Source organism: Malurus melanocephalus, unplaced genomic scaffold, assembly GCF_030028575.1.
Source record: "Malurus melanocephalus ecotype Western Australia unplaced genomic scaffold, MMel_1.1 scaffold_210, whole genome shotgun sequence".
NCBI classification, from domain to species: Eukaryota; Metazoa; Chordata; class Aves; order Passeriformes; family Maluridae; genus Malurus; species Malurus melanocephalus.
Window position 1 is genome coordinate 285,118 of NW_026623442.1, and position 19,815 is coordinate 304,932.

The window sequence follows — 19,815 nt, forward strand, 5'->3', positions numbered from 1 at the left end:
AGGTCTGAACTCCTGGCACTATGGGGAGCCCTCTCCCCTCCAAACTTCACCACAGCAGCATGTACATCTCATTGAGCATACACACATCCTTCAAAAGCCAARATGATGAGCTTGAAAACAGAGGTGTTTCCACTGGAATCCTTATAAAGTTTCTGGTTGTTTTGCTGCATCCAAACCTTTCCTGAGCAGAATGCTATTTCACACTTCCCTCTGTTGCTAAAACCCTGGCAGGCTGTTCCTAAACAGTGTGACTTATTTATAAGACACACTGTCCTCAGAGAAGGACACTTCCCTGGAGAAGAGCAAAATAACTGAAAACTGAAAAAATCTTAACAAATACTCCTTCATTTKCACTAGATCCCCAGGCAATTCACACTAGCTCAATCTTGCATGGCAACAGGAGAGAGGAGCTCAAGATGGTTATGACAGAATTATCTTCTTCTATCTAGGAATCTGCTCCTCTCCCATCTGCTGGCTGCTGTGGCACTTACTGCAATTTAAAAAAGCTGTTTTCCAAGCAGTACTGTTGTAGTTGGGCTGGCTACTTCCTTCACAGATCCACAGAGATGCAAGCAGCTCCACAGTGAGAAGATCACTTTCAATGGGTTCATGCTTTTGCTCCTGGCAGGTCTATGAAGCAAGAATCTTGCCACAGTTCACATTATTCTGCATCTTTTAAGTTCCACAATGTTCAATATGTTTATGCAATTAAGTTTCACAAATTTAAGGTTTGTTTTGTGATTTAAGATTAAGATTCGGGAATTAGCATTTATTCAGAATAAGAATTTCCACTGCTAGCCATGAAATCAGCTAAAGCCAAATGGAATGTTCAGATGTCACAGTAACACTGTTTTAAAATATAAACTTACCAATTTCCTGATGGAAAYTTATTGCAACTGATAAATGGAGGCAGGTATCTTGTACAGAATTAACGACTGGGTCTATCAAACAAAAATCCCTGCAAYATTCCTAGAGCACCCAGCTGCTAAAAGTTGATTGTAACACAATAAAAAAAAATACCAGCTAAGTTTCACACCAGAAGATTAAAAACAACAGAAATARGCACCTGTAGTACTACAGACATGTATCCCAAACAGGTAACTCCTCTAATGAGCAATATGATGACTGACACACACAGCAGACAAGGAGTTAACACACTGAAGAAAGGACCATGAAAATCTCAGCACTGAAGGTCTGATCCAGCTGCAGGGAACAATTCTGGGTTTTAAAYAGCAACAGCTGCATTGTCATGAACAGTAGAGGGGTCAGATTTTCTAAACTTTTCCCAGAATGCTGGGATACAGTAACAGAAAGAAAATGTTTTACACAGCTAAAGTATTTTTGACATTAAGACTACAATGCCTGAGAATGTAAATGCACAGGATATTAAAAAAATATTAGTATCAGCTTATTGTGATTTTCTTCAGGAAAAAAWWTCTGCAAATTAATATACAGCCAGACTATATGTTCACCGCTTTGGATTCTAAATATTTAATGGTTAGCATCTCTCTGCCATACAACTATTACATGCACATTCCAAAATTACTGCCAATTTATTAACTTCTGCTACTGAAATTTAGAAATGAGGTAATGGATGGGGCTTTAAAGCACATGTCTCAATGCAATGGTTCACCTTATTTTAGAGCAAGGTCTCATTTTTGTGGCTTACGAAACAATGGTTTTTAAGGCCCCGACATAGGACGGGCTATGTTTCTAAAGCATTGTATGAAAAGTGATAATATTCAATAACAGAGAGACAGAGTCTTGAAAAATCACGGACCAACCCAACATTCTCTTAACATTAATTTTATAAAATACCTTACATGAACAGATAAAGAACTTGAGCATACATAATAACCMAAATTTAAAAAGAATGTTGAATAAAATATAAATTAATTGAACACATCACTAAATTTGCCACATGTTAGACAAGTTTATAAAAGGCATTTTTCAGATAAAATAGTTATTTGAAAGAAAATCCTTCAAAATGGAAACTGCTGAAGTCCTTTTTCAAGAAGTCACTCCTAAAAGCGCGAAATTCCAGGTCAACAGATAGCACCTGAATTTGCTTTGAATATGGTGTTCATTTGCTTCAAAATTTGTCAATATTTAAGACACAAATTTAAATGCTTTCAGGTCAGAGTTGTCAGTGCAAAGTAAAGCTTCAAGCTGAAAACGAGAGAAATACAACAGAAGAAATGATCCTGGTACAAAACTTCCTAAATTCACATTATAAAAAMGCTGTGCCAGATGCACTCTTGAGATACCAGACATGAACAAATTTTACCAGTGGCCATTTTAGGGTTCCAGACAAGCCATTAACATGGCTGATTATATTAATTTCCTTTATGACAATTTCAATTTTTCCTACACGTAGTCTTTGGAAAAGATCTGTGCTGCTGATGTCTGCTTGCTCCGCTCAGCTTCTGATTCAGCCAATTTGCTCATAACGCAGTAACTCAGCCGAAAGGAGAGAAAAGGTGAGGCCAAAAGACATCATAAGCATGGTCGAAAGACTGCAATGTTGGAACAAACACGATAGCACATGTTTCTGAGTTTAACCAACTTCATTCACCCAAGCACTCTCATTGAAGTCAGTTTTCTTTAAAGTTATATATATATGTAACACACTGCCAGGCTCAAACCCTTAAGTCTTTCAAAGGTTAAAAATATGTCTAGAGAACTGTGTCTTTAGCCAGTTTAATTTATTTTAAGCCTATTAATTCCTGCAGAGTAAACATCAACACTCTAGCAAAGCAATTTTGCTTTGTTTGACTTTAAAACTACTAACCAAAACAGGTTTGAAACAGTCTGCACGTTCCACTATTTCAAAGTGTTATTAGCACACTCATTTAAAGATTAATGGAACTCTTCAAGTTACCACTCAGAATACTGCCCATCAAGTTTGGGTTTTTAACACACAATAAAAATAGCATCACTGGTGGTGAAAACCAGAAAGRAGAAGGAAAACTTTAAAAACCTTAATCTATCAGGCAGCAGTTCMAGCCTCTAATTGAAATATAAGGACGTAATTTATACAAAGCTGCTGCATAAAAAGAGAAAATGAGTTCTTCATTACAATTCAAAATTTCAAAACTCAATCTGCAGATTGTTTGATCATCTTTGTAAAGTGTTCTTTTTTTTCACTTGTCAACATTGTTACGCTGGCAGTTATGCTGCAACCTCATTTCAGCAATTTAAGTACAACCAGAGTGTATAATTTAATAGCATGAATCATTTTGAATTTATAGCTAGCTGAAATGCTACAGTCATGTTSTAAACAAACCAAATGAACAAGAGGGCTCAATACTACACAGCACTTTCCCCCAAAACAGAGGAAAGATATTAACTTGAACCAAAAGCACAGAAGATAACTTAAACCAAAACTTTTCACAAGTTGTACTTGAGGAATGAACAATTAAAGAAAGTTGCAAATGTCCTTTCTTGGAACATAAACTCAGAAGCATTTGCTTAAATCAAAACAGAACAGCAGCTCTTCCCAATATCCTGTATTCTCTTGATCATCTTTTATCACTGAAGCAGACTAATGATATCCATACTATGCTTTGTGATGCTACAAAATAATTTAATTAGTTTTAAGAATAAGTTTCTTTGATGAAACAATGGGACTTTGAAATAGCACAGTAATTTCCAGTGGATGTTCTCAGTTATTTTGGATCCTGCAGTTCAACCACGAGCTGTCTTTAAAAACATCTTTACATCAAATGAGATCTGATTCTGTAAGTGATATAAATTTCAGCACTCACTCAGAGTGAAAGAGAACACTAACAGCTGAAAGGGAATAATGTATATATACTTCACACCCAGCCTGGCACACTGAAAATTTTATATACTCGTGACAGCTCAAAATGAGAAAAATATTCTAACTACCACATGGTTTTATTTTCTCAATAGTATCGGAAGAAAATATTTCAAAGTTTTCTAAAAAAAACCAAGAAAGCAGCAATCTTAAGAACCATTCTGAAAATATTTGGACTCAACTTTAAAAGTACTCAGAACAGAGTTGTCTCCTCTCTATTTTTTAAAGTCAGGGAGATTTTAAAATTGGCTTGCATCAATTTGGGCTCAAAGATAAAAAGTCAAAGTTTGGAGAATCACCAACCAACTAAAGCAAAAATGTATTTCCAACTAAGCAGCTGGAAAGTGAGTGAATGAATTTGGGTATTGGAACACATTTTTGAGGATTAGAAAGTGTACAGGGCAGGGGAGAGGAGGTTACTAAAGAACTTGGCAAAAAATATTGCTACAGTAGCATTAGGAATTAACAGTGCATCAAAGATTTAAAGTTTCCAAGTTAATACAAACTGATCCAAGCCACAATGAACCACAGGATAATCACTAAAACAAAAAAATAACCACATTCTACTTTACTGAAGCTAGAACTGGAATTTACCTGAATACCATTAATATAATTAAAAAAGATTCCYTCTAGTCTTGCCATAAAGAACTGGTGCCATTAGTGTGTAATCAAAACATAATAAAATCGTGTGCATTTGGCTTTTTTTGAACATCTGCAATCAAATACTCAAATCTGAAGGAGATTTTACATGTGAGAACTCAGTATCACTGCTGGATTASGTGTTTTTTTTGTTGGTTGGGTTTTTTGGTGGAAACTGTATRTAAAAGACCTTGAGGACTACAGGTCATGGAATTCTTGTTAAACAGAAAGCTGCCCAACATTACTGTCAAAATACCTTTAAAAAGGCAGTTCACAGACAGAATAATGCATTTTACATTCAGATATTTCCTCTCTCGAAAGCAAAGGAATCTCAGAAGAAAAAAAAATCAGTAGTGAAGGCCACATACTTTTTGCATTTGATGAGCTGAAATGCAAAAAAAAAAAACAATTAAAGCATCTTGTAAAAGAAAAAGAAGACCAAAAGAAACACAGAACTTCTGGAAAGTGATGATTTAGTTGATGGAGTGGTCAGCATGGAAACTGTTGGGAATGCTACAGCAGAACTGACCACAAGTACAAGGGAATATGAACAGGAACATAGTACAGGCACAAACTAGAAAACTGTAACTTGCCAACTTGTAAACAAGAAAAAGCATTTCACAGATTAAAAGTTCTAGGGAAGTAAACTTTTTAAAATTACTTTGTCAGTTCAACCCTGATTTAAAAAAGTATGGCTAGCAAAAATACATAAGCCTCAGCATATTTATAAGTCTTGATCAGAGCAGCCAGGAGCCTTTGATAAACGGCTGGAAACAAACATCCTTCCACTAAGGATGGAAGAAAAAATATTCCACTCTGTTCTTCCTCTCATTCCCCAATCCACACGTGTATCTGTAGAATTCATATGCTCCAAGAAAATCTTGATGCTGCTATAGATTGAGACGTGGGGAGACTGGTGGAGGAAAACAGACAAACTCTCTTAAAATGCTACGGGCCACRTCAACATTATTCTGGGCAATCTCCAGTGCCCTCTTGACTTCTTCGAAGGAATAGCCTTCTCCCATAAGTTTTGCAATTTTTGCATCCACGTTTTCCATGGAAYTGTCAGAGCTGTATGCTTTCCTGTGATGGATCTCTGGTGCAGTTCTCCGAGGAAGTGGTTTAGGGGGCCTGGCTGGTGCTTGTGAACCATCTGTTTTAAACAAAAGAGATAAACATTATTATGAATCGGCCTAAAACTGTGTTATAGGTTGGTCATAGTTCATGAAGCAGTTTAAAAAGTACAATTCTAAAGGAACATGGAGAATCGTTTAGTTGACCAACATGTCTCATTTTAAAAACTGGACAGAAGCTGAAATCCTCAAGAACATCCAAAATTGAAATAATGTAGTAATATACATTTTAGTAATATGATAGGAACGTGCAATTTACAATCTGGATTATCTAAAGTTGGAAGAAAAACAAAGTATGATGGAACAGCAAAGACAGTGAAAAATACCAGCCAAACTTGTAAAGGCTCTCCACTCTCAACTCACAGTCTGAGAATTTCTTAGTTAAAAAAACACACCAAAACAACAAAACAAACTAACAAAAACCACACAACCCCCCCATAAACAAACAAAAAACAAGCAAAGAAAAAACACCCTACAAAAATAAACAAATAAGCAAAACCCAAATTTGATCACAATTTTATTGGGGACCCTAAGTTGTGTAGAAGAGGAATCCAGACAAATATGCCAAAATCCAATCCAAATATGCCTGAGGGACTAAAATCCTTATTTATTAGTCCATCTTGCAGATTCTGTTCAGTCAATTGCTATTTGTTTCATGCACAGCAGCTACACATAAGTACATAAAAAAGTGTTTTTTCAGAAAGACCTCTAGTCCACTTCTTCCCATGATGAGAACAGAAGATGCTCCTTCTTCTCCCTTTAGAAACATSTCCAGCTCCCTTATCTTCTGTGGAAAGGTTACCTTTACAGTTAATGCTGGTGACTAACAATCATGATGTGCTGCTGACAAAAAAAGCTAATATTCAAACTTGCTAATCTTCTCAGAGTCAAGTTTCGTGCTCAAGTAAACTTGGAACTTTACTGAACCCTCTTTATCCTCACTGATTCCACAATAAGAAGCTTAAAGATAAGCAGGCATAGCGCAAAAAAAACACTTTCAAGAGCAAAGTATTAAAAAAATTAAAAACTCTTTAATCCCTCAGAAAGGGTTCTAACAAGTCCTATCAACAGCAACTKTGATAGATAAATTAGAGGAATTTCTGGCTGTGATGCTTCCTGTTTACTTAYACTGAGAGCAACAGCATTTTCCAGTGTTAAGTGCTTCAGAGACAGTTCTTTAGGCATGGAACACATGTTATATTTCCAGTATTCTTGCTGTAACCTTATCATAACACTGGATAGAAAGAACTGTAATTCAACCCAGTGCATTAAACACTTGAGATAAATGAAAGCAGTTCACACTAGAGAACATCTAACAAAGGTGTATTTTTCTCTCAAGTTATTTTTCCATCTATTCAGATGAGCATTGACATAGAATTTAATTCCACTGCTTAATTCGGAGAGATAATAGTATCTTTAGCAAGATGCTGATGTTCATATAAGAAATGGATGAAAGAAATTTGATTAAAGATTTACAGAAAGGGGCTAAAACCCACAGGTAGTAAGGGCTACTTCATATTTGTTTTGATTTTTTTTCTTTCTGAAGATAAAAAGAACGATGGAAATCATAAACATTCAATAAACACAGCAGAAGCAGATCCAAACCTGCTATGAAGGTGTGGAAAATCCATGRAACACTTGTCTGAGAAATTAACTATCACTCAGGAAATGTGGTTAATCACTAAAAACTGAATCAGAAACAAGTTTAAATTTCTTACTTCACTTATTTTAGAAAATTCAAGACTGCAAAAGAATAATATTCTTCATATTTAGAATAGTGGCACATCACGCTAAAACCAATCATTTTTCTCTCACAAACATTCAAATTGTTTTAATATGTACATTCCATTATGGGTTTCATTTCTATAAAGCATGAAGCAAAATTAATTTACAAACTTTACAATTTTCCCTGAGCTTGAAGTACAGAAGAAATTCCTAATGCATAAATCAGATCCTTCCCTGTGCTTGTATTACATGAGGATATTTTTGCTTGACTCAGACTAATAAAGGCTTAAATCTGAAGTTATTTCTTGTTTAAAGCCTTCACTTTGCTGAAGCTTTCAAACAAACTTTATTAAGCAATCACATAATTTAGAAAGATCATTTTTAATTYTGTCAGCAGATTGGGAGCACACACATTTTATTCTCAYTACAGTGACATCTCTCTTTAGYAAATACTTTGAGATCTTCAGTGCTSTCTCAATTCCCATTATTATTTTTCAAAATGCTGACATCTCTTTCAATATCTTCMCATCCATATAAAATTTCAGCTAAAGCTGGGTATCATATTGGATCCTGAGCTTAAAGATACTAAACCTAAGCTTCATGTCCATCTGGACACCGAGATAGAGGTATTAAGCAGGACTTTCCCTCCCAACCTCCCATCCCCTCTGATGTTTCAGCCACCACAGATGTCTAACTAAAAATTCAAATAGATTTTCTAACTGTGCAATTCAATTAACAGTTTCAGCCATGAGCASCTTCCCCCACCGCTCACATTTCTGTAATTCAGGATAAGATTGAACCCTTAGGWAAGGGGTTAGTATAAAGGCAGACACAGGCTCATTTAATAAGTGTTTAAAAAGCATTGGGAAAGTGGTGAGAGCTCTGTGGCACAGTGGGAAGAGGCTGTTTGTAACGATGCCAACTGTCTGYTCCTCTCTGCTGTGAAATGCCCTTCTTTTTTCCCCTCTCTGCTTCTCCTGCATGTTCCTTGGTCTTTCACCAACAGGGAGAGAAGCTGGTGACACCATCAGAGAAGCAGGTGACAAAGGCTTGCTGTGCAAGGGACAGTGGGACAGTGACAAGCAGCTACACCTGAACTAACTGGGGTACAGGAACAAAGCACAGCCAGGGGACACGTGCTCTAAGGAACTCYGAGAGCAGRGARAAAGTGAGGGAAGGATTCACTGCAMACACTGCTCCATCAAGCTGTTAGGCACAATCATCATATTCTGCAATAGTGTGGATTACAYTATTTCCCCTAGTGCTAACTGAAATCTACCCTAGATAAATATTTTTGTATAAAGGAATCCAAATTTGCRAGTGTTTTCACAAGGCCAGCTGAGTGAATGAATAGGGACCAGGCCAATACACTTAACCAACCATTTGAATCCATTTCTTACAGAATAGGTAAGTTCAGCAAAATACAGCAGCCATCTATTGGAGCCTTAATTTTCTTCTTCCTTTTCCCTCTTATCATTGGCTGTGCTTAGGTAAAATATTCTGTTAGCAATATCACAGAATCACAGAATGGTTTGGGTTGGAAAGGACCTTAAAGATCATCTAATTCCAAACCCATGGCCATGGGCAGGGACACCTTTCACTAGACCAGGTTGAGTAACCAAGTTTGAGTAACCACACCTTTGGGGGAGTGGGTTATATGGCTGTTTCTGAAGTGCTCAATACTGAACTCAAGTGTTCAATACTGTTTCTGAAGTGTTCAATACTGGATACCTGAATTAGAATAAATTTCTAGTTATATGTTAAGGATTSAGTTAAACATCATGACAGCAATCTTAAAAACAGTGAAAATGAAGCAGAGAAGTTAAAGCACTCCCCATGCTACTCCAGGGACCCAGTGGCTAAATTATAATTAGATTTTAGAGTGAACTCCATTTCTTTTTCAGCTAGTTCAAAAGGATCACCTTACAGAAGCACTGAAATGAAGAACTTCTTAAGTGAGGTGATTAGTTSAGAATAAATGCAAAACCAAAGTTCTGAAAACAGTTACACTCTCTACATTGTCTTTTTAAATCATAGATGAAGGTGAACCAGTTCATCCTGAARCTCATCAGTTCTGTCCTTTGGAATTACTGCCACTGTAAAAACAACTTTCCAATTAAGAGAATGACATGATCTATTACATAGTTTTCATCTAATTGAAATTAAATGGAATATCTTGCTGCATATCATGCTGATTTAGAATGATATTTATAGCAAAAGCTGACACGTGARTGTTTTAGAAGATGGCTGTGGCAAACACAGATAGAAAAGTTTTAAGTAACACCAGGGAGCTCCAAGTTCTTAATTAGCAAGTATTTTGCAGCAATTCAGGAAAATTTAAAATTGTTTTACCYCAAAAGTGCAAGAATTGCAGGAAAACCTCATAACTTTAAAAGCAGTTACATCATTGTCATAATTTGCATTATAAGAGAACTCAAAACACCCCGCATAAATTGAGTGAGCATTTTAAGACAAATAGATCCCTCACAATGGCACATATAAAGAATGTGTTAGACAYCCTTTTCTTCCAACAATTGAAAAAAAAATAAAAAAAAAAAGAGAAACAGCTATGTTTGTAAAGATACCCTCCCAAAAGTGAGGGCATTTACCAAAGGCATCACAGTAATTCTCAATTATACTATTCATTAAAAAATAAGTAAACTTTTTCTGTAGAGTGCTACAGAAATTTTCCATTGTTTAGGCTGGAAAAATGTATCTTTTTTTTTCTTCTCTTTTTTTCATTCTGCTATACCCCAGTAGAGTGAAACTATATATTCCTGAGACAGAGACATGCAATTACTMCTTAAAAATACATCTTTTTCTTCCACTTGGGAATGTAGCAATTGACCAGTGGTGATTATTACAACTGAAAGACTAGAGAAAAGTCCTTTCTCTATGCATTAAAAATCTTCACACRCAACTCTGTCTTATCTGGAGAATGATTAATGGCACAAAACATCACTTGGCTTTTTCTTTGTGTGGTTTCTCCATACAGCAAAATAATGTRGTTGGGACAAATCTCTCCCTCCCCCAGGTACCATGTACATCTAAAGAAAAGAAAATTTGTCTTAAAAACTGGTGGAAGTACTTTGAAATACAGGTAATACTGTTATTATTTTTATTCATTTGARTAGATTTCCTTTAAATTTACTATTTTTGTTGCCTGAAAACCATAACCAAAATTTCTTTGGCAGAGGAATTGTTTCTACTGTACCTGTTCCATTGAAAAGGTAGACCGAATTTTAAGTGGTTTTGACTCTTGCTATTTTATTAAGAAACATTTTAAAGTTTCTTAGAAATTTAGACAAACGTATTAGCAAAKAAGACAGAAAATAATAACACCTTAGAGTGAAGCTACTATTTTTTCTTTAGCAGAAATGAAACAAAGATCGAAATCAGATGCCTGCACTCCTTGCAGTACTTCTGATCTTCTTGTGAGCTTGAAAGGTGGCAGATTTTTCTCAAAAAGTAAGAAACACTAGAACTCACATAAGCATTCAGTTTCAGAGCTAGCAAAATTGATGACATAGTACCTACACCTAGAGACAACAGGCAGCCACTTCTGCCTTGATTGCAGAACTTTAATCTCTGTTATCTTTTGATGACTCCATAAAGCAGTTTTAGCACAGCCATTTATTGCTCAGAATGACAAAAACCCATTGGATTTTATGGATGAAAGTTATTTGTTTCATAAACTTGTACTTTTCTCCAAGAAGAGCTTTGTGCCTCACCTGAAGACGGGGGAAGTTGATCGTAGTCTTGAGATGTCCTATTTGTTTTGACATTTTCTCCRGGTGCTCTCCGAGCAGGTGGCAAAGGAACGTGACCAGTTATTGGGTCAAAATGGGGATCTGTGGGAACACAATAAAAAAGGTGTCTCAGAACAATCAAAATTATTATTTAAGAGAGGGCTGATGCATAGAAGGTAGCATTAAAATAGCATCCCTTCTTGCAGAAGAACCACAAATCCAGAGGTGCTGCTGAGGAGAAGTGCAACATTATCCTAGATCTGGCTTCTGCTCTGGACTCAGTGCTTGTAGAGTGTTTGTTTTGCATGTGAGTGCAACTTTTTGCTGGCATTGATGATGAGATTATTATTCTAATCTGACAGGCTCTGATGGATAGCTGAGAAATCACCCTCAAGACTTGTATGGAAACCAATCATCAAAAACTCATCATAAATCATCTACAACAGATTATGTGACAAGATGCAAAGTGAGTAATATGGCTTTAGAAATACCATATGAATAAAGAAAGACAAATTCACACAGCCATGCATACATAAGTAGATGCACACGCTGCTAAGATTAATGAGAACTGCTGCTGTATGATTGTATTCCCTATGCAAATATGAAGAACAATACGTGGCTGTAGATACACATTCAAGATATTTATTTTAATGCCATTAAAGGGTTTTTTTACACTATCAATGATGTTCTTAAGGTTATCTGGAAGTTACACTTAAAAATTTAAAACTCTGCATGTTTCTGGGAACTGGGCACAGACAGATGGAGCTTCTGTGTGTGGGGGCTTTATTTTTCCTCTCCACTTCCATCAGAACTGAACAGTGCAGTGCATGTTTCTGCAGCAGATGATACAACTGAGGCACCCACTCAGACCAGGCTGCTGAAGATTACATTATTTTCATTTTGTAGTGTAGCAGATAAACTACTGTATTTGTGAACATCAACCTTTCAAATCTGTAACGAGCCAAGTCTTTTCACCTGGAAGCATTGAGAAACTTATATGAGAGTAACACACTAAGTGGAATTTGCATTATAAAATGCACACAGCTTTGGCAAATTACTCAATGTCAGGCCTTGACTGATGGTGAAACATACATAATAAAAACACACTGTAAAAGGTCACTGCACTTCAACCTGAAGTAGCTCCCTTTGATCCCACAGTGAGTGCCACTCACACAGGTCAGCCAAACACCAGACAACCTGTCAGGCCTCACATGACTGAATTTCATACTCATTCCAGCCTTACTGTGAAACTATCACCAAAGCATTTCAATTTATCCCTGTCCATATAGCTTCCAGGAAAAACAGAGAGGGAGAAGACAACATCTAACCCCATCACAAAGTAGGTAATTCCTGAAAATATTCATAGAAAAGGTAAACTTAAGAGACCTACATCCTTTGAAAGCTTCCAGACAGAAAAAAACCCAATGAATCACTTCACAGACATTCACTACAACCCACAAAAATCTTGTTGCAATTTGTATCATAATCAGCAAATGTCTTCAACTTCATTAACCTGGTAATCGAACTCTTGAACTCGTGTTTACAATCCATTATTTTTGCCCACAGTTTTTATACCTTTCACAAGCAAAATACAGTGATTTACAGGGAGWCACAGGTGACAAACCAAATTAGCAAAAAGGTTATGAACCCCGGGACCTGGCAACTGTGTTCACAATATAGTTTTGTGGCAAAATTTTGCATCAGTTCTAACAAGGYAGAATATGCCTTTCCCTTATTTTCCAGCTTCTTTCAAAGCTTCAACTTGAAAATAACCCCATGAATTATGTGTTATTATCGAAAACAATGGAGTTGATGAAAAGATAAAGACTAATATTACAGATTACAACAGAAAACTACAATTACAACATTTCTAGCCTGGTACAGAAATACTGACCTTACTTCAGYACTTTGTGATAATGTAAAGTAAAGTCTTTCTATCTCCTGAGTAGCTTCACCTCCACCATTAAAAATTTTGATTTTTTTAAATACAGTATATAATGAGTTCTGAGGCCTGATAACAATTTTATCACTGAACAGATAAGCTTCTGAAGTACAGGCAAATGCAATAAAACRTGCTGTACCAGAGTGAAGGAACAGTTCATGTCCTGAAGAGGGTCGGCTCCCGGAGCCAGCAGGTTTGGAGTGCTCGATCATGCTGTGCCGAGCAGGGGGTGGMGGTGGTGGGGGCAGCGAGGGGGGTAAGTTATCAAATGCATCTTCACCTGCAGTTTAGAAATGAATTATTAGACCAGCAAAACTTCATTAAGGACTGCAGAACTGCAGAATAAAGCTTAAACTTTATTTTTCTGTGGCTGCTAAGGCCTTTACTCCTGCGATTCATCTAAGCAGTTCAGTGACTCCAGTAATGAAACTGTAAACCTGACTGTTAATACCCACAAGYCCTCTTCTAAAACATGCTCTGAATGACCTTTTGCAGTGCTCAGTTTGTTTCCTGGGATGGAAGGAGAGATTGCTTTTAGTGACTCAACYGCCAGGAGTTTCTAATGAAAGCTTCACTGAGTATCATGGCAGGATAACAGCTGTATTTCAGTGCCTWAGCGAGTACATTTATATACAAACACCACCGCTGACTGCACTGCATCTGCTMCATTTCTACAGTGCATGATCTCTATTTGCTGTTCAGAAGGTCTGACTCCAGGTATAAACTGAATTTTCTGGAGCTTGGCAAAATAATGCAGCCCTTGTACAAAGGTGGTGCAAGCAGGACTAGAGTTACCAAGCCGAGTGATTTTTGTTTTTTCTTTCGACTTCATTTCTCCTGCAACTCAGGAACACTTGAGGGAGCAGAGAGAGCACAGTGCAGGAAAAAGGCAAATGTTCAAAAGGTTTTATGGAACCAGAAAATTGGATGCTGACACATATACACAGGCACAACCATGCAGCTGAGTTKGTCAATGGAGGTGTGTGTGGTCCCCAAGCACAGCACCAATATATAGGCAGAGATCACTGATTTTTGTGTAGAAGAGAAAACAGGATTAGAAAAAAGAGCTTTTAACAACTATAGACAGCAGTGAGTTCTGAACTGTCTCTTGATGGTGGAAAAACCCCCCAAAAATTAACTTACTGGTTTAATTGAGTGGTTTGGTTTCTTAAATTCAAATATCATCTTTTTGGCAACCTTATTTGTATTTACAAAATAAATTGAATTATTTAAGCYGCAGTAGGAAAAATGCTCCACTACTGCATTAAATTGCAATGCTCAAACTTCTTACCAAGGGACAATTAAAATTTATTTTAGAGATCCTGTATAGCTGGTATACAGATTTAGTATACCTTTTTGTCTGTCTCAAGTGAAGGCTTAAAAACAGACTCCAAATGACACAAATATTGATTTACAGCTGTTATATTTAGCTTATAGCCTGTCTGGTACTCTTAACCTACTCAACACTGGCTGTTTTTCGGTAAACATGGCATTTAGTTCATCTGGGCAGTGTAAACCATTACATGTAATCAGCAAAAAGTCTGCAACCTAAAGGGGGCACCAGAAGATCATAATCGGAGGGTGTCCAGTTGAGCAAAGAGCTGTGTTTGGGGCTGTCTCTGGCAGGAGGCCGTGCAGGTGGCAAAGGGACCGGAGCGGAAGGTGCATCACAGACATCTCCTGAACGACACAACCACAAGAAGTGAGTGTTTTCCTGCTGCACCCCTGGAGCAACACAGACTAAATCATGAGAAACAGAGAGAAATAAAAACGTACCTGACTCTGGATGCTTGGATATCTTGATCTCAGAAGTAGCACCATGTGTTCCGTTTGCACATTGGCCATTCTCACACACCCTGAAGATAGACATGAAGCAGGAAGCAATCAGCCATTTAGCCAAGCATTAATTCCCTGAATGAGCAGTATCTGGCAGTTCACTACATGGACACGAATGAAGCACAATAAGCTGAGCCAAWTATCAAAWKTTTTTGATATTGAGAGCTGACACTYGTTAACCATCATTAAAACTGCTTTGAAGGATTACACTGCTTTCTTCAGGTGATATACTGATGTGCCTTAAGATAACATAGGATGCAATACAAGTTAGAGGAAGAATTAACATTAAACACAGCCCTCACTGCAGAGCTCAGGTCATTAGTTTATTCACACCATTATATCACAGACTCAATCCTAGATTGCCTTCCCAGATGCTGAATTTTCCCTAGCAGAAATACGGAAAAAAAAAAGTGATTTTTTTATCCACACCAAAGTACACAGAAAAATCATTTAAAAAAACATAAGGACAACAAAATAATTTAAACAGAACACCACTACATACCACTAATAACAATCAATTTCAACTCAAATTCGCTAAACATTAAAAAAGAAACCCAACACTAAAGACCCCAAAATTGAATTAGCCAAGGCAGTTTGGTAGGAACCTATTCATTTCTGTATCGAAAAGCTGACCCTTGCTGATACTTCTACCAGTTTACTGTTTTTGGTTTTTTTGGTTTTTTTTTTTTTCACATGGAAGCATATTCCATCCCCAGAACCAAACAATAGTATCAAATTAATATGATAATCATCCAACCAAACACTAAAGAGTGCCTGCAATCTTGTCAAAAATGTTGGAGATTATTGCTGTAAAAAGACTTTGTTCGAATATAGCAGGGAAAAATATTGAACAGGCCTTTTTATAATATTAAATATTGTTTRAAGAAATACAAAAGAACCAGGAAATTGCTCCTGTCATTGGAACTGAGGGCCCTGCATATTCAGAAAGAACCAGAGAATTTCCTTGGGAAAAGGCCACTGTGCTAAGCAATTCCAGTTTAAAGATAAAAATCCCATCTCATCATACACCACTATTACTAAACACCATATAATCTGCTAGATTTATATACAGCTAAAATTTCAGATCTTGGGTTTTTACCAAMAGTACTSTATTAATAAACCTGTCAGCTTTGGMCACATGGAAAGGAGGAATGAATAAGGATCTGGAATAATTTAAAATAGATAAACAGGAAAGAGGAAGTGAAATTGCATTTGTGGTCCCAAGAGTTACAACTAGGAGTAATGAAATAAATATAAAAATAATTGCAAGATTTAAAAACAAACAAAAAACCCAAATCAAAAAAAAAAAAAAAAAAAAACCAAAAAAAACCCAAAAAACAAAAAGGCCCTAATAGTAAGAGATATCACCTATAAATTAATTCCGCCAGAGAACTGGTAGAGGAAATGTTGCTTCTTTCTTTGAAGTTAGATTGGTTCAGTCTTTCAAATGCAGTGGATGCAACACTTTGGCTTCTCACCATACACACTAAGTAATTAAGCATTTTTTCTACTCTAATTTTAATCTATTCTGCATTTGCAATAATGTACCTAGCCACAGGCAGCAAAGTAACAGCATGGAACCACTTTGGAAGAAATCAGTTCATGATGAGGCCAGCTAAGTGATCAGTTTCCAAACAGGGCTGAAATACCTTGCTTACATTAAACACCAGAAAAAAGGGCATCAAATGAGTACTGACAAGCAAGCCTCCTGTCCTTTCCTCTTTTAGAAAAAGCTTTATTAGGAAAAGACAGCAAATGTAATAATGTAACATTCTTCTAATAGTAGTCTAATTAGAGTTGCTGAAATTCTTTCCTTTTATTTCTTGTTGCTGAACTTGCCCCATACCTGTGAAGAGATTCAGCAGTAAAAAAACAGAGAATCAAATGATCTGCCAGAAAGTAGGACTGTGAATAATTTTTAGTATTATTCTTGAAATATTTCTAGCATTGTCATATCTACGGTAAAAGAGAGAAACAGCTACACAAATTTGGGAGTAGGATGGAAAAATTCTATCATTCCTAAATTACAAAACATCCTGACAAAATTTGTAAGCTCTTAAGCTTACTGAAAATTCCAAGTATTATCCAAGAAGTGAGGGAGTAACACTTAGGAAAGAGATAAGAGAAAGTGACACTGGAGGAAAGAACTGAAATGTGCCAAAAATTTGTAACTTCAAAAAAAAAAAAATTAGAAATTGTTGATAACATTTCTGCTGAACAATAATGAGAAGTTTCATTGAAACAAAAATTCCTTCCCATGATACTTACTGAAGTGCATTAAAAGACTACAACATCAACCAGAAACCAGATTCTTTCTTGAAAACTTTATCTCAGCTTTCACATCTAAGCCATGACATTAGCTAAATGAAGACATTTTAAGTATGTGGAACACCAGATTTTTTTTTTAAATGCCTAGGAGAATGGTTTGAGTTAAAATTTGTATCAGAATGCATAATAAGAGGAGTTGGTGGTTTTAATCATGAAGCAACTCGAACAGCAAACTGAGGCATTTTATCTGTAGCAAGTCCTAACTTCATGTTAAAAACCCCCACTTTATGCAGAGTAAAATACTTGGGAATCATCTTTCTATCTATAGCCTTTATYAACAATTCTAAGGGCCTGGTAAAAATACAGCCAACTGAAGGCACACAATTATTTTTCTTCTGCAAAATAAAATTTGTAAGACTCTATTTTTCCAGCTGCTTATTTTCTCAAGAACCTTTCAGTTTGCATCTATTTGCTTCATTCCCATAGAGAAGTACAACACAATCACATAAAAAATGGCATAGGTAAAAATAATCTGGACCTTGGAATTTTTGTTTTTGTTGCTTCCTATTTTTTGTTCAGCCAACACTGAGAGTTTAATTCATCATTGTTTTTTGAAAATCTCACATTTTAGATAAGAATTTAAGTACTTAAAAGTTGATAAAGCTTAGAAAAATGCACAACATTCGTGTCTATGCAGTGAAGGCAGGATCACAATTTCTAACACAGAATTTTTAACCTGCAGGCAAAGAATGCTATATGGTTTTTTTATACCTGTTTTAAATTCTGATTTTAAAGTTCTAAGAATTATTATTGGCTAATTTTGGGGTGAGAGACATGTTAAGAATTATTGATGGCAAATCCTAACAACACATTCTGACAGAGAGCTAAAAATGACAGTATGTCACTGAAATTTCTAATCACAGTAGGGTCTAAACTTTTTAGATCAATATTTGATTTTAATATTCTACTTGTGACCTACAAGACCAGTAAAATATTTGCCCATTTTTTCCCTAAGAAATATACTATACACTGGACAAAAAGAGAATCCAAGTATGTACATACAGCTGCCAGTTCACCTATTTTTCAGTACCATGTTGCTTTTAAAATGAATTATATAAAATGTGAAAGGCTAAGATTTTCAAAGCTGACTGGGAATTTTAGTCACACAATTTGCCTTAAAATTAAATTTGAAACAGTTCTAGGGATTGAATCTCCTAGTCAGTTTTGAAAATCTCAGTGTAAGGGGAAAAAATACCATCTGTAGAAATGGTATCCAAAGGCAAAAAATACCCACTTGTGACACAAGAGATACAATGAGATACTTCATAGGTGGTGGCGAAATGAAACAAAGAATGGGTAATCCCAACTTGAACAGATAAATACAYTCAGAAGGCAGGCAAGATTAACCACCATTACAAACCATGAATCCAGTTAATTTTGGAAAAATCAGAGGTTTTGTAAATAAATTTCTTTCAAGGCTGCTAAATTATCTTACCGAGCAAGAGGTTTTATATTATGACCGTGAGGTGGTTGTGAGCTCAGKATTAGAGGATGTGAAGAGGGAATTTTGTATTCATCATCATCATCTGGGTGTTCCCTTGATTTATCAGACAGAGAATTTGCTGAAGGACCAGGGCACCTAAGGAGATGAGAAAAACATTGTTTTTTCTTTAGCTGTTATGTACTTCAGATAATACAGAAAATACTCTTCTTTAGTCCAAACATCCTCAATATATATCTGCTACATATAAGAAGACAAAAGCACCATGACAAACAAGCAAACAAGATTATTGGCTTTTTGTCACTGAGAATGCACAGAGAAAAGGTCAGCTGCCCCTCTAACAGTTAAACAGTTCAAGCAAGCACAATATAGCAGAGAATTGCAAAGAATTAGAGTACTAAACAGGCACTTACAAGACTTTAACTGTTTGCACTTACYAAAAGAACTAAATAAAAGATAAATCAGGGCAAAAGGTATTTAACAAGGCTGAGTGATGCAGAGGACATTCACCCTTTCAGTAGCCTGTCACATCATGAGTAAGAAAACACTGTGTCCTTCAGAGGATCGTGTCTCACATGTCTGGAACAGTCAGCCCTGCTCCTCCTCTCACTGAGAAGGGACTCTCAAGGGAGACAGGAATTCCAAGCCATAGTTACCCATGATTTCACCTTCAAAATTTTGTTTTGGCAAGATGGGAGAGACAGCAAAACCAGAAACGCATTTTGGTGCTACTTTTCCCTCTGTCTCGAAGCAACTAAATATTCCTAATATATCTACAGACTGCAAAAGGTGCTTGGAATTGGATGCCTCATTACAGACTCAAAAATGGATGCTGCCTCATGCAAAATATCACTGTGGTTTACAGCACTTTTGAGACAGTCTGCTACTGATGTAGCAAAATGGGAGCTATTCATCAGAATGAAACAAAAACTAACTTGAAAATTTTGAAGTTTTGGGCAAGAATGGTTCTGTATCTTTGACATAGGAGTTTTAGATAGTTTTTCAAGAATAAAATAGTTATTTGATCAAAACTGTTCAAAAAGCCTGATATAGTTACACAAGTCCGATTAAAAATAACTATTTTCACATGTCAGGTCAAAAACATAGGGGAGTGCAAAATGAAAATCAGATGTTCAGTTAGCAAGAGTCCAATATCCCATTACTGAAGTACAGTTTATAATAACTACTTTAGAAAAACAAAA

The 19,815-nt window shown here is 36.2% G+C and overlaps 1 protein-coding gene across 3 annotated transcripts in view; it reads right to left on the reverse strand.

Moving 5' to 3' along the window:
• Positions 1-583: 583 nt before the first annotated feature.
• The window catches only part of CBLB (Cbl proto-oncogene B), a 131,042-nt gene continuing 111,810 nt past the window's right edge, over positions 584-19,815 (reverse strand). Inside the window, exons 14-19 of one of the 3 annotated variants that reach the window (XM_057373915.1) lie at positions 18,608-18,751; positions 14,785-14,864; positions 14,557-14,688; positions 13,148-13,288; positions 11,049-11,168; positions 584-5,612 (exon numbers count right to left, since the gene is read on the reverse strand). In XM_057373915.1, coding sequence (XP_057229898.1) covers positions 5,350-5,612; positions 11,049-11,168; positions 13,148-13,288; positions 14,557-14,688; positions 14,785-14,864; positions 18,608-18,751 — 880 coding nt within the window. In that variant the 3' untranslated portion in view covers positions 584-5,349. The remainder of the gene's footprint in view (positions 5,613-11,048; positions 11,169-13,147; positions 13,289-14,556; positions 14,689-14,784; positions 14,865-18,607; positions 18,752-19,815) is intronic. The other 2 variants (XM_057373916.1, XM_057373918.1) reach the window with 2 other exon arrangements.